This window comes from Hemiscyllium ocellatum, chromosome 6 (genome assembly GCF_020745735.1).
Source record: "Hemiscyllium ocellatum isolate sHemOce1 chromosome 6, sHemOce1.pat.X.cur, whole genome shotgun sequence".
Taxonomy (NCBI): Eukaryota; Metazoa; Chordata; class Chondrichthyes; order Orectolobiformes; family Hemiscylliidae; genus Hemiscyllium; species Hemiscyllium ocellatum.
Genome location: NC_083406.1, coordinates 61,526,397 through 61,552,181, shown reverse-complemented (window position 1 = coordinate 61,552,181; position 25,785 = coordinate 61,526,397). Strand labels below are relative to the sequence as shown.

At 39.8% G+C, this 25,785-nt stretch overlaps 1 protein-coding gene across 2 annotated transcripts in view; it reads right to left on the bottom strand.

Annotated features, from left to right (window-relative positions):
* Positions 1 to 25,785, bottom strand: part of dlg2 (discs, large homolog 2 (Drosophila)) — an 876,537-nt gene that overhangs the window by 413,265 nt on the left and 437,487 nt on the right. For both annotated transcript variants that reach the window (XM_060825990.1, XM_060825991.1), the window contains exon 11: positions 23,747 to 23,891. In XM_060825990.1, the coding sequence (XP_060681973.1) occupies positions 23,747 to 23,891 (145 nt within the window). The remainder of the gene's footprint in view (positions 1 to 23,746; positions 23,892 to 25,785) is intronic.

The window sequence follows — 25,785 nt, the reverse complement described above, 5'->3', positions numbered from 1 at the left end:
GTTTTCAGATGTGCGAATATAGATTACCCGACTTGTATATAAAAACTGAATATCCAGTCATCTTCAGTACAGAACTCCAAGAAAACAATGATTGAATGACACTCTCAAGGGGAGACTTTGACCAAGAGAGAACAAAGTGAATGGTAAACAGAAATCAAATACTGTTCAGACAGACAGTATAAAAGTGCTGTAAACTACCAAACTAGTCAAGAACAAAGACCCTTCTCTTCCTTTTCTCAACCTACACAAGAAAATGCCAATTATTCAACTACAGACCCAGCGCAACTGGATTTAGCCTCAAGCATTAATCTTTTTACTTCAACAAGAAAGAATTCAAGCTACAGCTCCAATGGTATACCACAGAAACGTTTTGGATCTTTCTTCTTAAAAGTCTTATCTATACCTATTTTAATCTTGTAATTGTTTTGTTAATAAGTTCTCTTTTCCCTAAGGCATTTCCTAAACCAGCCTGTTACAAACTATACATAAAACTGTCTTCAGATGTTTTGTCACTATACTAGGTAACACCATCAGTGAGTCTCCAGATGAAGCACAGGTCTATTTCTAAAATGTGTTGGCATATTGACTTGAATCCCATTTACCACCCTGAGAAAAATAACAGGAAATGACATCACCACAGGAAATGACATCACCAACCCGAGGAAACCTAAACACATGCCACCAGTGCTTCATCCAGAGGCTCACTGGTGATGTTACCTAGCATGGTGATGAAACAGCTGAAAACGAACCTCCCAGCTTAGTGAGCAAACCTAAATTCAGAACCTCAACCTGAGCTACAAATTTTCTCAAAACTGTTTAGGGAAAAGTTTTGACTGTTGGTCTACTTTAAATAGTATTATATAAATTTTAAAAACTGCTAGACTAAATGAGCTAAATTAACTCAGTTCACACACCATGCGGAAAATACCTCAACAGTTGTGACATCAGATTAATTTGATTGTGGCCTCAACCCCATTTTCCTGCCTCTTAATTATACACATTAGGAAGAGTCAAGGTTTGATCTCAATTTATCAATACTGACTCATGCACTGTGTATTTTCAGCATTTTTATTTTCTTTTGTTTTAATTATTCAGTATTTGCAATATTTATTTTTATTTCTAAAATGTTATATTTTAAATGTTATGCCCATATTTTGAAACTGTTACCAATAGTTCTAAATTCCCCTCGGAGGAGAAACATCCTGTCAACATCTGTCTTGTTGTGCCACCTTAACATGTTCCTTCTAAATTCCAATGAGTATGACCCCAACTTAATGAGTATGACCTCAATCTTTCATTATAATAAAAAAAGCCCTCTAACCAGGAATCATCCCAGAAAACCTTATTTGAATGACCTCCAATACAAATATCCCCTTGTTTAAATAAAGAGATCAAAACTGTGATACCTCCGATACCTTGTACAACTATTCTAAGACCTTCCTTGTACATTCCAATCCACGGCAATGTAAAGCCAGCATTTGATTTGCCTTCGTAATTTCTTGCTGTACCTGTTTTTTTTTGTTTCACATACCTCGACATGCAGATTCCTTGTATTGCAGCATTACGTAATCTCCATTTAATTTTTTTTTAATGCTTCCTCGGTAAGTTACATTTTTCTACAATATATTCAATCTGCCAAAGTTTTTCCAGTTACCTGACTAATCTATATATCCCTTAGCAGATGTATATCCTTCTTACAACTATCTATCTCTATATCATGCGCTACAAACCTGGCTACAAAACAGTCTGTTTCTTTAACCAAGCCATCAATATAGATAGTAAATAATTGAGACTCAGCATTGATCTCTGTGTCATCCTCTAATTACAACTTGCCAATTTGAAAATGGTCCATTTATCCAGACAGTTTCCTGCTAGTTAACCAATCCTCTATCTATGCTAATATATTACCCACAACACTATAGGCTATAATCTTGTGTAGGAGAAAGTGAGGACTGCAGAGGCTGGAGATCAGAGCTGAAAATATGTCAGAGCTGGAAAAGCGCAGCAGGTCAGGCAGCATCCAAGGAGCAGGAGAAGCGACGTTTCAGGCATGAACCCTTCTTCAGGAATTCCTGAAGGGGAGGCTCAAGCCCGAAACGTCGATTCTCCTGCTCCTTGGATATAATCTTGTGTAGTAATGTTTTATGTGGTATCTTATTGAGTGCTTTCTGAAAACCCAAATACACCAAACGTATGCTAAGTTTACCTTTATCCATCTTTCTTATGTTGAAAGAATTCCAATAAATTTGTCAAATATATTTTTCCTTTTACAAAATCAGGTTGAATCTACTTGATTGTAACCCTAATTTTATCTGACTTGAATCAAGAGGTCATATCAATGTGGATATCTCCATTCATATCAATACAATCAGCATCAAATAGAAATAAGTTTTGGAAATAAAAATAAATATTGCAAATACTGAATAACTAAAACAAAAGAAAATAAAAATGTTGGAAATACACAGCACAAGTCAGTATTGGTAAATTGAGATTGAACCTTGGCGCTTCCTAATATGTATAATTAAGAGGCAGTGTTTTTAACCCTTAAAGCAACTAGATGAAACAGTTTATGGTGCAAGGTCACCCAGAGAAAAAAAACATTTATGAATGATTTGGATGTGAACATAGGATGTATAGTTAGTTTGCAGATTACAACAAAATTGCAAGTGTAGAGGACAGCGAAGAAGATTACCTCAGAGTTCAAGGGGATCTTGATCAGATGAGCCAATAGGCCGAGGAATGGCAGATGGAGTTTAATTTAGATAAATATGAGGTGCTGCTTTTTGGAAAGACAAATCAGGGCTTAATGTAAAGGTCCAGGGAAGTGCTGCTGAACAGAGAGTGCAGGTTCCTTGAAAGTGGAGTCATAAGTGGATAGGTTAGTGAAAATGGCATTTGGTATGCTTTCCTTTATTGGTCACAGCATTGAGCATTGGAATTGGAAGGTCATGTTGCAGCTGTACAAGACACACGTTTGGAATACTGTATGCAATTCTGGTCTCCATCCTAAAGGGAGGATGTTGTGAAACTTGAAAGGGTTCAGAAAAGATTTATAAGAGTGTTGCCAGGTTTGAAGGATTTGAGCTAGAGGGAGGGGCTGAATAGGCTGGGGCTGTTTTTCCTAGAGTATCAGACACTGAGGGGTGACCTTAAAGAAGTTTATAAAATCATGAGGTGTTCGGATAGGATAAATAGACAAGGTCTTTTCCCTGGGGTAGGGGAATTCAGAACTAGAGGCTGTAGGTTTAAGGTGAGAGGGGAAAGATTTAAAAGGGACCTAAGAGGCAACTTTTCCATGCAGAGGGTGGTGCACTTATGGAATGAGCTGCCAGATGAAGTGGTGGAGGCTGGTACAATTACAATATTTAAAAGGCATCTGGATGAATACATGAATAGGAAGGTTATGGAGGAATTTGGGTCAATTGCTGGAAAATGGGACTAGATTAATTTAGGATATTTGGTCAGCATGGAACAGTTGCTGTACATCTCTATGAAGTACTGAATTCATAAATCTAATTATTTATAGGAATATAATAGCATGTGACAGGCAGAAGTAAACAGCAGGGGGTGCTCAAGAACCAAGAATCAATTTAAGTGTCTAATACAATCACAAATAGGTCATGCATCGGTAGCAGTTTTCTTTCATTAAGGGAAGAGCATTAGTGAAATATTTGCATTTTTGAGAGAATCACAGACATGCTTTTATAGCATAAGTCGTACAATAAACCCAGTTGTGCAACTAACCATTATGTGCACTCACAATTTAAGAATGTCATAACCACTTTATGACCATAGCTAGTAAGTACCTGAGCAAATGTTTTGTAACTTTAGGCAGAATGCATTATACATCAATTAGCTGCTAAATTTACTAGATAAAGGAAACACAACGAAAACTGAAATCAATAAGGCAAGACTAAAATATTTATAAGTCAATACACAAGAGTCAATTTTGCTTACAGTCATAGAGCCATAAAAGTCGGCGGCATGGAAACAGGCCCTTCGGCCCAACTTGTCCATGCCACCTAGTTTTCACAATTTGCCTGTGTTTAGTTCATATCACTCCATACCTATCAGATTCATGTACCTGCTAAATATTTCTTAAATGACAAAATTGCATTCGCTTCCACCAATACCTCTGGCAGCCTGTTCCAGACACTCATCACTCTCAGATGGAAAAAATTGCCCCTCTGCACCCTTTTGTATCACTCCTCTCTCAACTTAAATCTATGCCTTCTAGCTTTAAACTTTCCTACTGGGGGAGACCTGTCGGCTATCTCTTATCTATGCTTTCATGATTTTTATAGACCTTAAAACAGTTACTTCAGTCTCCCACCTCAGGGAAAAATGTCCCAGTCTATCCAACCTTTCCTTATAACTCAAACATTCCAGTCCCAGGTCGCATCCTACTAAATCTTCTCTGCACTCGTTCTAGATTAATAATATCTTTTCTGCAGTAGGGCAACCAGAACTGCATGCAGTACTCCAAATGTGGCCTCATCAACATCCTGTATAGCTGCAAAAAAACATCCCAACTCCATACTTAATTTTCTGACTGATCAAAGCAAGTATGCAGAAAGCCTTCTTCATTACTCTGTTCTTTGAATTTGGAGTGACAGGTAGACAATGAACCTGTACCCTTAGATCTCTTTTTGTATAACATTCCACATTGCTTCTCCTCTACTTCTTAGCATAAAGGCAAAGATAAGCAAAAAGTGATCCAATATTGGTAAGAAACATCATTCAGATATATTTCTGAGGGTTATGAAATGCACAAAGACAGCGAAGAAATATTAGCAATAAAGGAAATTATGAATTTTGATTAAGGTAGATAACAATGAGCATTTTTCAATTTCTCAGCTTCACTGTTGAATCAGAAATGTTTTAATTTAGATTAGACATGTCAGAAATGAGTTTCATAAATGGAAGAACTTGCATTTATACCTTATTACAGCTCAAAGACCAAAGAAATATAACATTCATATAAAATTAATGATGTGAAAGTGTAGTCCTCACTGTTGTTAAAGTAAGCCAGACAATAATTTTCCATAAACAAAGTATTTTTTGTGATTTTTTTTTCATGAGGGAAGAATACTACTGATTACATCAGAACTCCTCTCTCTTTCCCAATATTCTGCTGGGACATTTAAGATCAACTTAAAGCCAGGCAGAAGCAAACAGACAGGTCAATAATTGAATGTCACATCTGAAGGACATTATTTCAAACATTTCTTGGAACTACCTTACAGTCTTAGCCCAGATTTTGTTCTGAAGTGCAATCTAAACCTTTATTATTCTGGGTCACAGGCATTCTGTGTTGGAGCAGAATACAATGTCTTATTGGTTTGCTAGTCCATTGTTATCTCTCCATCACCACAGAAAGAATCCTGCTCTTCTCCAGTTAACATAATGCCCTGTTCCTTGGAAGGGGTCAGCATTCCCTACTGAATAAACCTGCTCACCTGCGGCCTTCTACCAAGCACCAGCTTTACCATTCAATGTACTTAGTGTTTCCAAATCTCCAAAAGTTAACATATTGTCAGAGGTGGTTCAGTAGGTAGCATTTCTGCATCTGAGTCAGACATTTATCGATTAAATTGCTCCTCCAAAAGAACAGGAGGGATTGAATTTCAGAGTTTCAGGTCAAACAAATTATGGTCATAATCACAAATAATGCTTCAATGAATATTAGAAATGCACAAGAGACTAGGAGTGGCAAAGCAAAGGTTTGTAGAGGGCGTTCTTACTTGGGACATGAATGTCAATTTTAAGGCTAGAATTTTTTCCAATCCTTATCTGCCCTTGAGAAGGTGGCAGTGCACTCTATTCTTGAACCTCTGCAGTCTACATGACGTAGGTACACCTACAGATTGCGAGAAAAGGAATTCCAGGAGTTTGACTCAGATGCAGTGAAGGAACGAGTATCTAGTTCAAGTCAAGCTGGTGTGTGGCTTAGAGTGGAACTTGCAGATGGTGATGTTCTCGTGCATCAACAGTCCTTGTCCTTCAAGATGGTAGAGATTGCATAAATGCAAGGTACCTTGAAGAAATCTTGTTGAATGGCTGTCGTGCATCATGCATATAGTACACACAGTTGGTGTGAATGGAAGTAGTGAATGCTTAAGTTGAATGAAAACTAGTCATACAAGTTAGTTTGTACTGGATGGGTTGAACATCTTGAGTATTGTTGGAACCGCATCCATCCAGGCAAGTGGAGGGTATTCTGTTGAACTATTGGCTTGTGCCTTATAGCTGGTAGACAGACTTCAGGAATTCAAGAGGCAAGTTAGTTGCCATAGAATTCCAAGCCTCCAACCTACTCTACAGGCCACACTGTATATATTGTATGGTGCAGTTCAGGTTCTGGTGAATGTTAATCGCTGATATGGGGAATATGGGATTATGATGATTTAGTGAGGGTAATGCCATTGAATGTTAAAAGGAGATTGCTAGATTCCTATTCATTAGTGGTTTTCATTAACTGGCACTTGTGTGGCATGAATATTACTTGCCAATAATCAGGCCAAGTGCTGCATATTGCAATCACAGGAGTCACAAATGGTATTGAACTTTGTGAAATCGTCAAGAAATATCCTCACTTCTGACCTTATGATAGAAGGGAGGTCACTTACAAAGCAACTGAAAATAGATGGGTATAGGACACCCTCTGAGGAGCATCTACAGTGATGTACTGGGACTGAGGTGATTGAATTAAAGTAAGTACAACAAACTGCTTTTGTTCTATACCTGACTCCAGCCAATGGGGAGTTTTCTCTATGATTCTCTTTGACTTTAGTTTTTATGTGCCATACTTGGGAAAATAAAACCTTGATGCCAAGGGCAGTCACTCTTACCTAAGTTCTTGAATGGAGATCTTGAGTTCCGCTCATAAGGCCATCAACATGACTCTTCCTTTACAGATGAATCAAGGGTCACACTCATCTCACCATCTCAACCTACAAACTCAACCCTTGACTCGATAGGGATGCTTCATTACCTTGCATGGTTAAGCATGCTCACAAACTGCTGCTGAACCCATTCCCATCAGACTCAGCCCTTCACTTTATCTCCTTGCAGGAAGGCTGAGAGAGCTAGGGTCTTTGAGATTGGTGCACAACAAGCTGCTGACCTCTTCCAAGGAACAGGACATTATGTTAACTGGAGAAGAGCAGGATTCTTTCTGTGGTGATGGAGAGATAACAATGGACTAGCAAACCAATAAGACATTGTATTCTGCTCCAACACTAATGCATTATTCTACATCATCTTCTCTTCACTGTCATCAACTTATTATTTCTCTTCTATTCCAAAGGACTAGCAGCATTCAGAAAACATTAACAAGGAGGAGACCACAGCTGGATCCCCACTCGACCAACATTGTCTCTGTGGAGGAAGCCTGTGAAACATCAGAGTTAAAACATTCAACTGTCCTCTCCACCAACAAAGAGATAATCACCTCAGTGGGTACTGTATATAGATGACACTCGAGTACACAATATGGTGAGCAGAGCATTGATGCGTATCTGCAGCTGTTGGAAAAAGAAATGCCAAAGGTCTCCAGGACTGCTGGAGAACACGTACCTCCTCAGCCCTATGCAAAAGTGGCGTCCCTATAATTGGCTGTTTGATATGACACAACTGCAGTGTGAGGAAGCAAATCAAGCAGTTTTACCAATGATCCATTAGTATACTGGAGTGAAGAGGTCCTATGGGGGCTCCAGCATATGAGCACTTCGTTGCCTTCATGGAAAGTATTGCTGTTACCTTGGAGACCAAGGTAAACCAGAATGCTTTGTGGCTGACAAATACACACAAGGACATATACTCCATCGCTTTAGCTGTGGGTGCTCAACATCAATGGCAAAACCAAAGGAGGATGAGGGATCTTGATCTTATGCATGGTGTTCTTTTCTCTCAAAGGAACAGGGTAAAGCCAGAAAAGTTTGAAAACATGTACCAACAGGTTTCAAAACAGCTTCTTCCCCGCTATTAACATACTTTTGAAGGACTTCTTATATGTTAGGGTTAATTTTTCTCTGCAGCTTCTCTATAGCTGTGACATTATATTCTGCATTCTGCTCTATTACCCTGATGTACTTATGTAAGGTATAATTTGACTGGTTAGCATGCAAAACAATAATTTTCACTGTATCTCGATACATGTGACAATAATAAATCAGATCCAATCAAAAGCAAAATAGAATCACCAAAGGAGAAACATTCAGGGCCCTGGTGGCTTCTTCTGAGAACACCGCATGTGCCTGCCCCTCCCCCTTCCCCTTCCTGTTGCCAGTAACTTCTTGCCTTCAGCTGTTCAAATGGAGATGGGTGATCCTGACAATGATCTCTCAGCAGATTGGCACTGTCAATATTGAAAGCCATGAGGGATGCCTGTTCAAGTCTTGGAAATCAACAGAGCATATCAAATAACAGACGTCTTCTGCCCCAGCAAAAGTCAGGCCTGCACCTAGATGCTGTGTGAGGAAGAAAAGAACATTCTGATAGTACACCTGTGGCTTGGGTGTTCGATTATTGTATAATATCTGCAATTTTGTAAATATATGTTCACTTTCTCCAGTTTAACATCTGATTCAGGTCTGGATAAGGTGGAGTGATATTAAATATGTGGAGCAAATTCAACTAGCAAAAAAGATGTGCAGCATTGCAGCTGCCAAACATTGGTTCCATTCACCAAATCAACAAAATGAGTGACTGCAGATAACTAAAGTGACAGAGAATAGCCAGGGTCAAGGATATCCAAAGAAGTTCCCTACACGTGCTATTTATGGGAAGGATTGTAGAACCTGTGCTGTTTCCACACATTTCAGGAGAGAAATGTCTGAATGTTTGTCAGATGACAGGATAGATCGAGTGAATCCTTAGAAGAGTATAAAGAAAAAAGGAGTATACTTAAAAGGGAAATCAGGAGGGCAAAACGGGGACATGAGATAGCTTTGGCAAATAGAATTAAGGAAAATCCAAAGGGGTTTTACAAATATATTAAGGACAAAAGGGTAATAAGGGAGAGAATAGGGACACTCAAAGATCAGCAAGGTGGCCTTTATGTGGAGCCACAGAAAATGGGCGAGATACTAAATGAATATTTTGCATCAGTATTTACTGTGGAAAAAGATATGGAAGATATAGACTGTAGGGAAATAGATGGTAACATCTTGCAAAATGTCCAGATTACAAAGGAGGAAGTGCTGGATGTCTTGAAATGGTTAAAAGTGGATAAATCCCCAGGACCTGATCAGGTGTACCCAAGAATTCTGTGGGAAGCTAGAGAAGTGATTGCTGGGCCTCTTGCTGAGATAGTCATGTCATCGAGAGTCACAGGTGAGGTGCTAGAAGACTGGAGGTTGGCAAATGTGGTGCCACTGTTTAAGAAGGGCGGTAATGACAAGCCAGGGAACTATAGACGAGTGAGCCTGACCTCCGTGGTGAGCAAGTTGTTGGAGGGAATCCTGAGGGACAGGATGTACATGTATTTGGAAAGGCAAGGACTGATTAGGGATAGTCAATGTGGCTTTGTGCATGTGAAATCATGTTTATTGGTCAGAGTATTGAGTACAGGAGTTGGGATGTCATGTTACGGCTGTACAGGACATTGGTAAGGCCACTGTTGGAATATTACGTGCAATTCTGGTCTCCTTCCTATCGGAAAGATGTTGTGAAACTTGAAAGGGTTCAGAAAAGATTTACAAGGATGTCGACAGGGTTGGAGGATCTAAGCTACAGGGAGAGGCTGAATAGACTGGGGCTGTTTTCCCTGGAGCGTCGGAGGCTAAGGGGTGACCTTATAGAGGTTTACAAAACTATGAGGGGCATGGATAGGATAAATAGACCAAGTCTTTTCCCTGGGGTCGGGGAATCCAGAACTAGAGGGCATAGGTTTAGGGTGAGAGGGGAAGATATAAAAGAGACCTAAGGGGCAACATTTTCATGCAGAGGGTAGTACATGTATGGAATGAGCTGCCAGAGGATGTGGTGGAGGCTGGTACAATTGCAACATTTAGAGTCATTTGGATGGGTATATGAATAGGAAGGGTTTGGAGGGATATGGGCCGGGTGCTGGCAGGTGGGACTACATTGGGTTGGGATATCTGGTCGGCATGGACGGGTTGGACTGAAGGGTCTGTTTCCATGCTGTACATCTCTATGACTCTATGACTGAGCCTCACAAAGGATTGCTGTAATATTTAAGATTGCGAGATTAGCAATGGCCAATTCACACATGATGTTCCCCTTATTGTACAACTTCTGCAGAAAATACATTCGCAAGACATTGTACTTTAAGTGCTATTATAGAGGATGGCAGGCATAGCAAGAGTACACAGAAGATTTAGAGCACTCTGGAGTATATGGAGAATATACTGTTCCTATTTCGAAGGAATAGTGATGGCACAATGCTCAGGAGGAGCAATCTCAGACTGACAAGACTCCTCATGAGGGAGTCCATTCCTGAATGTAACTTGCATGTCTTTGTCACAACCTCCACCTTGACACAAGCATCCTGCACAGTAATGTTGTGGAAGTGAAAACACAAATTGCAAGGAAATCTCAGCAGGTCTGGGAGCATCTGTGGAGAGAAATCGGAGTTAACATTTTGGGTCCAGTAACCTTTCTTCAGAACATTGTGGAAGTGCTCACTGTAACACAGCTACTTTTTCACTGATTCTCGGATAGGGCAAAATTTAGAGAGATGTTTTACAAATTTAAAAGAACTAAACTTTTTATTCCATTGAGTACTAAATGATGAAAGCAAGTAAATTAGATATAAGCAGTGGAATATGTCAAGCGAAGAGAAATGAAGTTAGACCTTGCAAACAGAAACTATGCACCCAGCTCAGACATTCTAGAAGTGCATAGCTATTGGAGATTCAGATTGTGGAGGCCACAGCACACCATTCTAATTTGTAAAATCCAGGCTGGACTGTACTGCATGGCACTCTCTGCCGAGACCAGGAATTAGACCCTCACTCTCAGCAGACATCTGGTCTATTCCATAACTGTTTGGTGGGAGAGAAGCCAGTGTAGCACCTTTGCTCTGCAGCAGTTTGTGGATGTTTTAAAGGAGTTCTGAACCAACTTTAGAGGGGGTCCCCTTCTCTCTGACCGAATGTCCTTGTGTACATCTGGAGTCTTGGAAGGGCACATGTGGTTGCTCCTGTATGTACAATATGTACAGTAGAATTACAAAATTGGTTGCAAAAGTTGTGAATCAGTTGTAATTTAAAGCATTGCATACTTAGGAGGAAAATCAGGATGACAAAACGGGGACATGAGATAGCTTTGGCAAATAGAATTAAGGAGAATCCAAAGGGGTTTTACAAATACATTAAGGACAAAAGGATAACTAGGGAGAGAATAGGGACCCTCAAAGATCATCAACACAGTCTTTGTGTGGAGCCACAGAAAATGGGGGAGATACTAAATGAATATTTTGCATCAGTATTTATTGTGAAAATAGATATAGAAGATATAGACTGTAGGGAAATAGATGGTGACATCTTGAAATACGTCCAGATTACAGAGGAGGAAGTGCTGGATGCCTTGAAATGGTTGAAGGTGGATAAATCCCCAGGACCTGATCAGATGTACCCAAGAACTCTGTGGGAAGCTAGAGAAGTGATTGCTGGGCCTCTTGCTGAGTTATTTGTATCATCGATAGTCACAGGTGAGTGCCGGAAGACTGGAGATTGGCAAATGTGGTGCCACTGTTTAAGAAGGGTGGTAAGGACAAGCCAGGGAACTATAGACCAGTGAGCCTGACCTCGGTGGTGGGCAAGTTGTTGGAAGGAATCCTGAGGGACAGGAGGTATATGAATTTGGAAAGGCAAGGACTGACTCAGGATAGTCAACATGGCTTTGTGCGTGGGAAATCATGTCTCACAAACTTGATTGAGTTTTTTGATGAAGTAACAAAGACGATTGATGAGGGCAGAGCAGTAGATGTGATCTATATGGACTTCAGTAAGGCATTCGACAAGGTTCCCCATGGGAGACTGATCAGCAAGATTAGATCTCATGGAATACAGAGAGAACTAGCCATTTGTATAGAGAACTGGCTGAAAAGTAGAAGTGGTGGTGGAGGGTTGTTTTTCAGACTGGAGGCCTGTGACCATTGGAGTGCCACAAGGATCGGTACTGGGTCCACTACTTTTCATCATTTCTATAAATGATTTACATGTGAGCATAAGAGGTACAGTTAATAAATTTGCAGATGATACCAAAACTGGAGGTATAGTGGACAGCGAAGAGAGTTACCTCAGATTACAACAGGATCTGGACCAGATGAGCCAATGGGCTGAGAAGTGGCAGATGGAGTTTAATTCAGATAAATACGAAGTGCTGCATTTTGGGAAAGCAAATCTTAATAGGACTTATACACTTAATGATAAGGTCCTAGGGAGTGTTGCTGAACAAAGAGACCTTGGAGTGCAGGTTCATAGCTCCTTGAAAGTGGAGTCGCAGGTAGATAGGATAGTGAAGAAGGCATTTGGTATGCTTTCCTTTATTGGTCAGAGTATTGAGTACAGGAGTTGGGAGGTCATGTTGCGGCTGTACAGGACATTTGTTAGGCCACTGTTGGAATATTGCATGCAATTCTGGTCTCCTTCCTATTGGAATGATGTTATGAAACTTGAAAGGGTTCAGAAAAGATTTACAAGGATGTTCCCAGAGTTGGAGGATCTGAGCTACAGGGAGAGGCTGAACAGGCTGGGGCTGGTTTCCCTGGAGCATTGGAGACTGAGGGGTGACCTTATAGAGGTTTACAAAATTATGAAGGGCATGGAGAGGATAAATAGGCAAAGTCTTTTCCCTGGGGTTGCGGAGTCCAGAACTAGAGGGCATAGGTTTAGGGTGAGAGGGGAAAGATATAAAAGAGACCTGAGGGGCAACTTTTTCACACAGAGGGTGGTATGTGTATGGAATGAGCTGCCAGAGGATGTGATGGAAGCTGGTACAATTGCAACATTTAAGAGGCATTTGGATGGGTATATGAATAGGGAGGGTTTGGAGAGATATGGGCCGGGTGCTGGCAGGTGGGACTAGATTGGGTTGGGATAGCTGGTCGGCATGGACGGGTTTCCATTCTGTAGATCTCTATGACTCTAAGTGGAATCTTTTTCTGTTAATAAACATTCTGATTGGCGAAAGGGAACTTCCAAAGCTATGTGGATAAAATTAATTGCAAATTGCAACTGCAAGAAACCAGCAATGGATGAGAATTCTGATGTCATTGTTGGCTAACTGGCAGCTTAAAGGGGAAATAGAAGAATTGGTGGATTCTGGCAAATGTTGCATCCATGACATGGTGGATGCATGTCCAAATGGAGAACTGCAAAATGCTGCTGACGTCCTACATATTCCCTAAAAAGAACAGCTTGACATAATTTAAGAACAGTTGGATCGTTGAGGACAATTAGGATGGGATGTTGACTGCTTCCTCATGAGTGTAGCTCCTCAATGAGCAGCTGGTATAAATGTGACATGATGATTCAGGACATTGTCTATCTTCTTCTGCACTCGGCCTCAGTCTTTTGCAAACAACTGTACTGAAATTTGTAGGTACAGTTCTGTGCCAGAATGCCCAACCTTTTTGCTGGATGTTCTCCTGCTATTTCTCATTCTGAATGCTGAGTGGCATCCAGTGGCACTTGGTATTCTGTTGGGCTGAGAGAAAATGTTTTGTGTGTCACCTTCTACCCACTTTACATCGCATTAGAAGCAGCACCAGAAGAGCAGCTGCATGCAGCTCATTTATTCTTTACTATGTTGGAACATTCCTATTTCTTCAAAAAGTCAACTAATGCACCGATGAAGAATTCACAGTAATTTATCCTCACCCATGCAATTTGGCCCATAAAGTTTCCATGCTCCCTTGGCATTCGGCAGCTTCTGAGAGAACATCCTTCAATTCACCACAGCAAAAATCCCTGTCTATCTTCGTATCCTAGTAAAACTCCTGATATGGTCGAGGATATGACAGCTGCAATGTATTGGTCTGCAATTCTTGTGACTGTGTGCCTTGGGCAATTAGGAAGAGATTGTGACTGAGAGTGCCTTTTTGTATTGTCTTGTTGTTCTTAAAGACTACAAGGGGCAGTGGGTACAATTTACACCTAAAGGTTACTCCGTAAGTACATTTAGGAGAGGAGATGGCATAGTGGTTATGCCACTGGGACTGGTGATCTATAGTCTCGGACAAATTCTTTAGGTAACTGGTTCAAATCCCAACATGGAAACTGCTGGAATCTAAGTGAATGAATCTAGAATATAAAGCTGGTGTTTCAATTGTTTTAAAGACTCACCAACATTCCTTTAAGAGATAAATCTGCCATCTTTACCTGATCTGGACTACATGTGATGCTATATCTATAGTAATGTGGCTGGCTCTTAACTGCCATCTAAAATGGCAGTACAAGGGAAATGATGAGCAACAAATGCTGGCTTTGTCAGCATGCCCACATCCAATGAAACAATGATTTATCATAACAGAATTGGATGCTCTGAAGAATGCTGATTTCTGGACTAACTGAATTGCAGCCAGACGAACAGCATTCTTTAATTAGTACGTCACAGTGATTGCAGTAGCACCACTGGACTTTAGGTAGCCTATTTTTAATTTAAATTCAGCTCTGAGTTGAAATGTCACACCACTTGCACTTTCTCTTACTGGCAGAAATAGAATCAGTCAGAAATAGCGGGACTTCTGGGTCAAGTTCTTCCCACCATTTGAAACATCGACAGAGTCGCCACAACTCCACAAAAATCTGGACTACTGTGTATATATTTGGTTGGAGACAGCAAACATGACATCCTCACATGGTGTGGGTATTGTGATTCTGTTGCATATGTCCTTCTTGAAAGGTGGAGAAGTGAGAAATTTGAAAATAAATTAATGATTGATGTTTAAACTATCAACTTCAACTCAGAGCACTCTTATTTCTGAATCAGAAGATTCAGACCAAACTAAGAACACAAGCATATAATCTGGCACTTTTCAAAGTGACATCTTGGATTGTTTTCATAGACCATAGGTTTCCAGGTCTGTCAGAGTGGACTGCACTTCAACTTGCAATTTCATACCAATGACAAAATTGTTACCCCATTGTAAAGTCTGAGTCAATATTCATCATCAAACAGAGCTGCATCAGTCTGTTTAATCTGTTCTTTGCTATGTGATTAAACAATTTTGTTTAAATTCAAATTCACTGCTCTGGCTGCAATTTCATGAAGCAGAACACCACTCATTTTACACTGCATAGATCAAAACAGGATGAAATTAGGCCAGTTATACAATAAAATGAGTGATCCAATTCACCAGATTTAACATTCAAACATATATACCCTATCGATTAGAGAGATTTTAACTTGGCAATGGCATTAAAAACTTGGAACAAATATGATACTTAAAAGCTGCTACAAAGATCATCAAACTGCTGCATATTTTACTAGATTTCTTTAAAAAAAAGAGACTAGTACTTCAGAAAATAGTTTGGAAGGATGCAATTTAAATATTTATTAAACATGTGAATTTGCTGTGTTTCTAAAATGATTCTGATATTCTTGGCATATGACTAAGTAGGTCTTCACTGTGCTTTTTAAGCGCTTATGATTAAGTATCTTTTGGTCTGTTGCTCAGAAAGGAAGGACGCTATGACCTTGTACTGTAATGTGCTTTGTTGGTTACTCTACAAAAACTCAGAAATCTGTCAAGACCTAAACCACCAACCCTAATTAGCTTCTTCCTTGCTCACTAACTTTGATAAAATATTTCTTTTTGTTAAGATTTTTTCATTGTAAACTTAAGCAATAGTAGAGCAATATATTTTACATGCAAAAATACACAGAAAAATACTTTATTGCAGTAGTTGGTGAAGAACTTGGTCTTTTTTATGACTTCTAGGCTACACTGACCTAAACAGTTTGTGTGGAAGTGAATGCTTAGTGTCAATGTTCAAGTTGTCCAATGAAAATTAAACTAAGTTTATTCCTGGTTTCAGCATGAATCTGGAAAAGCCTTGCAAGAAATGTATCCTCCTCAAGGCCTGATTTAGTGAGCCTGCCAAGTTTACATTTAAGCTGCTTTGTGGTTTGAAAGATCCATCTATTGTCAATTTCACCCCCCTTCCAGATAATCCACTCTTATGATCACAGTCACTCACCCACTTCCGTTCACTTCTACCTCTTTTAATCATCGACCTCCTTATACAGCGATTGCCCACCTTTTCTCCCCCTTGATTGTTGGTTCTCCGGACTCACTTTGCCCTCACCAGTTACTTCCCTCCCAAGCTCCCATTCTGAGACCTGCCTATGTTCCGTTGCTAGCACAAGATTTGCCCAACAGTCAAATCATCCATGTCAAAGGAGTGTCTTAGAAGTTACTGTATAACTACTGTATGCTATCTATTTACTAGTAATTGTCAAAGCAGGCTTGAAGTAAAACTTTGTTTTACTGCTCACTTGCCTTGCTAAGTGCTGCCAACAACACTCAAGAATCTTGATACCATTCAGGACCAAGTACCCATTTAATAAAACACCACTTCCAAACATTCATGTACTCCACCACAGAAGCTCAGTAGTTACAGGGTGTACAAAATACAAGTTGCACTGCAGAAATTCACCAAAGCTCCTTAGATAGCAGCATCCAAACCCACAACCACTTCCATCAAAAAGACCAGGGCAGCAGATACATGGGAACACCAGCACTTAATAGTTCCCCTGCAAGCTGCACACCATTCTAACTTGGAAACATAACACATATTTAGTCATAATCATTAAGTTCAAGGCGGCAACTGAAGACTATCTTCTGAAGGGCAGTTACGAATGGGCATTAAATTTTGGCCCAACCACCAAAGCCCACATTTCAATAATGAATAAAAAGAAACGAGAAGAGTCAGGCATCCAGACAGTGGGATTCTCTACCATTGCTGGCTTTCTGCAGGTATAGGCCATGTAGACTGCATTCATATTTGTTTGACAGAACAAATATATATGGAGATTTAGTGAAAATTATGGGAACTTCAGGTTACTGAGAATGAAATTCACCTGTTCCAATTTCTGGGCTGGTGGCCACAATTCAGCCAGTATTCATAGTGTGTCTATTTCTGTCTCGATGCAGGTGGGAAAAAATATTTACAACCTCACCTCAGAGTACATTTTAAAAGTGCTAACAAGCATTAAATTATTTGTAAAGTGAGTCACCTCTTCTCAAATGCTGCTGTGCCATCTCTGTTTTCAGATAATTTCAATTTAATATTTTAATACAAGTCCATGTACCTAAGATATGAAATACAAGATTTAACATCAGAAACTGATGTCCTGAATTTGATGTCATGGATCAACTAAATTTGAAAAATGAAGTCAATGCTAGCCTCATCAGGATTATTCACTGATAGTTTCATGTGTTCAGTGATATCAAATAATCGTAAATGAAGGAGCAAGTACCAGGTACCACAAAGATAAAGTAATTGTTCGGAAACAAATCTCATGATTGTGAGGATGATTAGTTTAATGTTGCTGCCTTTTATCATAATCAAGAGGGCAATAGTGTTTTATGAAGGTCTTTTGTCATGGATTTTGTTTACATGCTGCAAATAAGTTCAGAATACCTCATGCTGAGATTAAAAAGAACAGGTTTATGTCTGATCAGGAAAAAGACTGCATGCCTCAGTGTTTGTTCAAATTAAAATCTGAGAAATGCAGTATTATCAGACAAGAATACATTTTATAAGCCTTTGTAAATAAGCTTGATATCTAATCTTAAAATGCCTAACCATTACTAAACACAAGATATCATTATTACCAGACCAATTTTATAGGAAAGTTTTGAATTTTTTTTCTGCAATTGCAGCATGAATAAGGCAGTGAATTTTAAATTCTGATTTTGAGCGGTAATGTGCACCCAATATGAATTATACTTTTTAAAAACATTTCATAATTTTTCCCTGGTATTATTGCTGGTTGTAGGCAAGAGCAGCAAAGACAGAGGGTGAAATCTTCCAGTCACCGAGATGATAGGCCTGAAAGCAGAATGGAAACCAGAATGCTACCAATTCCTTACCTCTGTCAAATTTAAATTCTGGAATGTCCTGGTTTGACTTTCGCACCTGCCACACCTGACATCCTTCAGTAGGCAATAAATGGCCTACTGGGCTCCAACTACTTCAGCTCCAGCGGGAGAAGAAAAGCATTCTGCTAACTCTCTTGTTTATGGAGGTGGAAGGAATGGATGAGGTTGCTATCTCTCAATCAACATTTATCCTAACCTGTGCATGATTGAGCGTCTGGACATGAGGCAGAGGTGTGACACCCCTCATGCTCCGAGATCATTCCTGTGGGAGACCTGGGGGATGTTGTAGCAGAAGTAGCCCTGGCCTCCTCCATGGTGCTGCAGGGAGTTGTATCTGTCAACCTGAATGGCTGGCAACTTTTTCTGGGCTTCCTCAATTAGGGCTCTAATTACAGTAGAAAATGTCAGTCACCAATTAGGTGCCATTGGAGTAAGATCAGATGTCACTTTATAATAGGATGCAAATTTCTCTCCACTTATCTCTCTCATGGGAAGGACTACCAAATTGAAGAGAAGCCTGTTATTGCCACCAAGAAAACATTGATGGACATACATACAAGCATAGAAATTAGGATCAGGTGCAGGTGCAGGAATAGGCTGTGTGGCCCCTCAACTTGTTCTAAAAGTGATAAAATCATGGCTGATCAGATCATGCCTCAACTCTACTTTCTGAGCTACCTTATGCCCTTCCATTTGTATTGTTACAGGAATTCATCTAACTTAGCCATAAAATATTCAAGGTCCCAGTCTCGACAACTGTATAGGGAAGAGAGTTTCACAGACCAAAGGCCGCCTGAGAAAAATGTCTCCTCATTGCTGTCTCAGTGGGAGATGTTTATTTTTAAACTGTGTCCCCTAGTTCTAGTATCAGTCGCATGGGAATATTTTCTCAACATTCATCCTTTTTCTTGATCCCTTCAGGACCTTACCCACCATTCTTCTAAACTCATAAGATATCCCGCTCATCTCAGAAATCAGTTGAGTGAAACTATTTCTCATGATATTATATCCTTTCTTAAGTTAGGAACTAAAATTGTATGCAGTACTCCAAATATGATCCATCAATGCCCATTACAATTGTAGAAAAACTTCCCACTTTTATCTTTAATTTCCTTGCCAGAAACAGCAACATTTTATTTGCCTTCCTAATCAGTTGCTGTGCCTGCATTTTAATTTGATTAAGGAGATGAGCAATGGAAGCACTATACCTAGATATAGTGCAGAAATTACTTCATGGTCTAAACTAGTCAAGAAAAGTGAGTAGGCATGCTAAATCAGCTCCATTCTATGATGATTTTTTTTAACTTTTTCATTCTACCTAACTAAATGTGCCACATCCGATAATCTCTGCTATGTACATTTTTGGCATCCTTAAAGGAAGGCTATGCTTGCCTTCAAGAGAGAGGTTGCAGCAGCGATTCACTAAGCTAATCCTGGGATGTGGTGGTTTCACAATGTGGAAGGATTGATTGGACTAAACCTATATTCACTAAAGTTCAGGAAGATGAAAGGTGGTCATATTGAAAGATATGTAATTCATCTGACATGTTAGATGCTATTTTCTTATGCTTAAGGATTCAAGAATGGTCAAAGTCTCAGAATAAGGGGTTCGCCACTTAGGACTGAGATAAAGATAAATTTCTTTATTCAAAAGTCATGAATTATTTAGAATTCTTTTCACCAGAGAACTGTGGATGCTCAGCTACTGAGTATGTTCAATAAAGTATATCAATAGAGTTTGGACACTAAGGGAATGAAAAGAAATGATAAGAGGTCACAAACATGTGGCTGAGTTTGAAGATGTGTGATGAGTTTATTTGAATGGTGAACCATAATGGGGTTCCAATGCAGTACTTCTCCCAGTCCTATCAGATGTTATCACATCAAAGCCTAATAACTTCCATGACCATCACTCCATATAAATACTGGCCAAGGACCAATACCAATCTAAACTAGAGACCCAGACAGACACCCGGCGACTATGGCAAGGACTAAATGACATTACAGGTTCTAAAAAGAGAGAGTGCAAGATAGCAGACGATGACATATCCGTCCCAAATCAACTCAACTCTATGGTTGCTTTGAGCAGAATTTCAGCAGAGAGGTATAACCTATTCCGACAAATCCTGACAAACTTATCCCAATAGTCACTGCATCAGAGGTCAGATCAGTTTTCCTTCGTGTGAATCCAATGAAAGCAATGGGACCAGACGGAGTACCAGTCCGTGCACTCAGAGCATGCGCAGATCAACTGGCAGAGCTCTTCTTGGACATCTTCAACCTCTCCCTGCAGCAGGCCACTGTCCATGCCTGTTTCAAGAGGGCCAGCATCATCCCTGTGCCAAAGAAGGCTAATGCAGCATGTCTCAATGACTACCGCCCAGTGGCCCTAATTTCAGTGATCATGAAGTGCTTTGAAAGGCTGGTCATGGCATTAATCAACTCCAGCTTCCCCACAACTCTTGACTCATTCCAATTTGCCTATTGGACCAACAGATTCATTAGGATGCCATACCATTTGTCCTTCACTTCTCCCTAGAACATCTTGAGACCAAGAACAGCTACATAAGAATCCTACTCATTGACTACAGTTCAGCCTTCAACAATATTATCCTCTCGAGACTAATTACTAAACTTAGGGATCTAAGTTGTGGGCGGCATGGTGGCACAGTGGTTAGCACTGCTGCCTCACGGCGCCTCAGACCCAGGTTCAATTCCCGACTCAGGCGACTGACTGTGTGGAGTTTGCATGTTCTCCCCGGGTCTGCGTGGGTTTCCTCCGGGTGCTCCGGTTTCCTCCCACAGTCCAAAGATGTGCGAGTCAGGTGAATTGGCCATGCTAAATTGCCCGTAGTGTTAGGTAAGGGGTAAATGTAGGGGTATGGGTGGGTTGCGCTTCGGCGGGTCGGTGTGGACTTGTTGGGCCGAAGGGCCAGTTTCCACACTGTAAGTAATCTAATCTAATCTCGGACTAAATCTCACTCTCTGCAACTGGATCCTTAGTTTCCTGACTCACAGGCCACAATCAGTGAAGACTGGGGATAATATTTCATCATCACTAACACTCAACATTGAAGCCCCCCGGGGTGCATACTAAACCCCCTACTGTACCCTCACTGTATACCCATGACTGCATCGCCAAATAGCAGACTAATGCCATTTAGAAATTCGCTCATGACACCACCATAGTCGGTCAAATCTCAGATGGCAATGTAACAGATTACAGACGGGAGGTGGAAAATGGTGCACTGAGAACAACCTAGCTCTCAATGCTAGCAAAACCAAGGAACGTATTATTAACTTTCGATGGGATGTTATTCATGCTCCCCCTTCACATTAACAGCACAGAGATGGAATGAGTGGGGAGTGTCAAGCTCCTGGGAGTGGTCATCTACAACAAGCTTTCTTGGACTCTTCATGTAGATACATTGGTTACAAAGGCCCAACAACGTCACTTCTTCCTCAGGCAGCTGAGGAATTTTGGCACGACAGCTAATACCTTTGCTAATTTTTATAGATGCGCCATTGCGAGCATTCTGACTGGATGTATTACAATCTGGAATGGCAATTGTACCATTCAAGATCGTGGACGATTACAGAGAGTGGTGAACTCAGCCCTGACAATCACATAGGCCAACCTTCCATCTATAAAATCCTTTGTCAGGAAAGGCAGCCAGTATTCTTAAAGATCCATCTCACCCTGGCAATGTTTTTCTACAATCTCTACCATTGGGGAGAAGGTACAGAAGCCTGAACACATGCGCCAGCCGGTTTCGTAACAGTTTCTACCCTACTGTTATTAGAATACTAAATGGACTCACAAACTTTAACATTCACCTGTATTTATGTTGTTTTCTTGCTGCTGTTTACCTATTATTTATTATCTATGCTACTTAACCCTGTGATGTGCCTGTATTGCTCGCAAGGCAAAGCTTTTCACTGTGCCTCGGTACACATGACAATAAATTCAATTCAATTCAATTCATCTTCGCAACTCCTCATTTATGCATCCATGACTGGTACTTAGCTCAGCCCTTATGCAACATAATACATCTGTTTCATAGTCACCCTCACGAAATACATAACATCCACTTGATGAATATGGAGTCTTATTCATTTAAAATCTGTTTCTTCTTCACTTAGAGTCATAGAGATGTACAGCACGGAAACAGACCCTTCAGTCCAACCCGTCCATGCCGACCAGATATCCCAATCCAATCTAGCCCCACCTGCCAGCATCTGGCCCATATCCCTCCATACCCTTCCTATTCATATCCCATCCAAATGCCTCTTAAATGTTGCAATTGTACCAGCCTCCACCAAAAGAAGACACAAAATGCTTTGTGAAAGTTATTTTCTCATGCTGATTAAGTCATTTAACAGTAATTAAGAGTCAACATATGGTTACAAATGTTAGTTTGATTGTAATGGACTGGCCCAAACTTTGTTGATGGAATTAGTCTCTCCCATGCAAATACATGATCTACATGACATTCAATATATTTGAGAGGGGAGCTAGACGTAAGGATGTTGTATTTATAATTTGTGGAGTAACAGTACAAAAAAAGGCAGTGGTTCTGGATTTTGTTTTTGAACTGTCAATCTGTTCCCCAGTGAAGTTGTTCAGCAAAGACACCATTAGCTTCACAGTTATTTTTACAGTAAATTCTAGTCAACTATGTTCCAGGAGGGAATATAATCTGTCTCATCATATCTACAACTGTTAATAGTTTTTTTTTTAGCTTGGGTTTCTGGACACTATAGGAACAGCCATTTTCAAAACAGGTAACCTGAGAATATTCTAAGATTTAAAAAAAATCTCATGCATGTGCAAGTCATGGCCTTGAAGTGCTTTTTATCCTCATTCAATTGTTAGGCCAAATTATTTTGACTCTATGAGCAGAACTCTAATATCACAAAACCCCTCCACTGAAGAATGGTGGAAAACACCAATAGGTAATAGCATCTTTCAAATCAATGAGCCTGTGACTCAAACTTTGAACAGCAGTGTAAGACTTGTGTCAAGGAAAACTTTATGGATCAGTTGTAGATCTGGTTTTAATATTAAACTAAGGTAGAGAATATAATTTGCAGAAGATTATTGAACATATGATGGGTAATATTCTGTTAAAACTTTTGGTTTTGTAAATGTGTGCTAAATTACAGCTGCAATGATAAAAGTATTAAAAATTAACCTGGCTGTAAATTCCATACCATCCAGAACAACATTCTATAATGTTGATGGCAATATGGGGAATGCAAGACTACCAAGAAGGTTGTTAGGTATAGATTTGAGTTATGTCCGCCTCTTCCCAGGCCTTAGCAATTTATAGACTGACAAACATACTGAAAGAAAAGCAGTGATTTTTTAAAAAAACACGATGATGAATCACAGTGAGCATGAACAGTTAATAAAAGGATTCTTCTTGTGGCATCCTAGATAAGCACATCAAAGTGAAACTGAAGTATAGTTCAACAAATTTGCCAGTAAAGTAATAAAAAAAGCAATAATAGAAAGAAATAAATGCCACAAAATATCTGCACGCTCTACAAATATTTGCAATTACCTTCACAGATTTTGACATTTGCTTAGTTATATTTACAAACATATAGATTAAAGTCACCACTTAAGAAGTACACATAAAACAATGTCTACTGAGAAGTTACCTGATATCATCATCTTCACCAAGTATGTGTTTTGGAAGAGGAGAATATCTTCCTGATGTAATCTGTGGAAGCGAGGATTTGTAATCCAGCATATCATTATTCCCAACTGAGGGAAGGATGTGATTCTCCATTGGAGGGGAATAAGCTAAGAAAAAATACAAAAACAAGCTTGTTGATTCTAAAATCCAAAAGGGATTTCTGCATTATGTTCTCTAGCTCATAACAATAAATTGAAAATAAAAAAAACTTGAAAGGCATATTTGACATATTTGGGGCGGCATGATGGCTCAGTGGTTAGCACTGCTGCCTCACAGCACCAGGGTCCCAAGTTCAATTCCAGCCTCGGGCAACTGTCTGTGTGGAGTTTGCACATTCTCCCTGTGTCTGCATGGGTTTCCTCCGGGTGCTCCAGTTTCCTCCCACAGTCCAAAGATGTGCAAGTTAGGTGAATTGGCCAAGCTAAATTGCCCATAGTGTAAGGTGCATTAGTCAGAGGGAAATGGGTCTGGTTGGGTTACTCTTTGGAGGGTCGGTGTGGACTTGTTGGGCTGAAGGGCCTGTTTTCACACTGTAAGGAATCTAATCTAAAAAAGAAAATTTGATGAAACTTGATACTAAATATAAATAACCAATGCAATGATTCAACAAGTTCAATAAAATACGGAAAGAAATAGCGAAATTTTTATATTTTTAACTTTACCTCATGTAACATATCATTTCAACCTTCTCCATTTTCAATGGTTTTTAATAATGCCACAAACCAGACTTTGCTCCAGAAATCTTTAAGTAAAAAGTGAGGTCTGCAGATGCTGGAGATCAGAGCTGAAAATGTGTTGCTGGTTAAAGCACAGCAGGTTAGGCAGCATCCAAGGAACAGGAAATTCGACGTTTAGGGCCGAAATTTCCTGATGAAGGGCTCTGGCCCGAAACGTCGAATTTCCTGTTCCTTGGATGCTGCCTAACCTGCTGTGCTTTAACCAGCAACACATTTTCAGCTCCAGAAATCTTTAACAAACCTTGTTTGCTTTTCAAACCACTGATTTGATTGGTGTAAAAGTTCTTGTATATCTAAATATATAAATATTAACAATCGAGAAAAAAAGCTTTGTGGGGGATTTCTGTACAAGACAATGATTCTGAACGGGTTAATATTAGTTGTTGCATTAAAATCCAATCAATCTGATGATATATAATTCTTGAAATGAGAATTATGAGTCCAGTTTGAGATCCCAATTAGACCAGATGTGTACCCATGACTCCTGATGGCCTTAGCAATTGCCACAAACATTCCCAGAACATTGGTCTGGAGTCTGGGTTATTAATCCAGTGACATTACCAGTATATCACCACATACCCAATAGCTGACTCTTGAACAACCATTCCTTGTTAGACCCTTATTCATACCCATTGCCATTGGCCCAAGTGTAGAAACTGCCATGCAGAGTGATAAACCATGACAAGAAAGAATAAAGAGAACAAATCTAAAAGTTAACCATCAACCTGAATTTACAAGAAGAGTCGGGGATAAAACTAAAGGCTTTGCATCTCAACTCACATTGCATTCATAACAAAATGGATGAATAGATAGCAAAATACAAGTTAATGCATGTATCTAATAGGAATTACAGAGACTTGGCTGCTGAATGTCAAGGATTTGTACCTGAAACTTGAAGGGCACAGGACATTTAGGGAGGACAGGAAACTAGGAAAAGGTGAATAGATGACTCTGTGAGTTAATGATGACATTAGCACAATAGAAAGGGATGACAAAAGTTCAGAGAACCAAACCATGGGAACAATTTAAATAGAAATGGGAAATGATAAAGGCAAAAAGTCATTTGTGGGAGGGGAGTTTGAGGCCTTCAAAAGTAACCACTTGATAGCACGCAGCATAAAGGAAGAAATAATGAGAGCTTGTTGCAAGTGTACAGTGATAATCATTGACCATTTTAACCATTTAAATACTGGAAAGTTCAAGTACTGCACTTTGGAGCTCACTGATACCTTACATTGCCATGTTGCTTTGTGTGCAGACACAG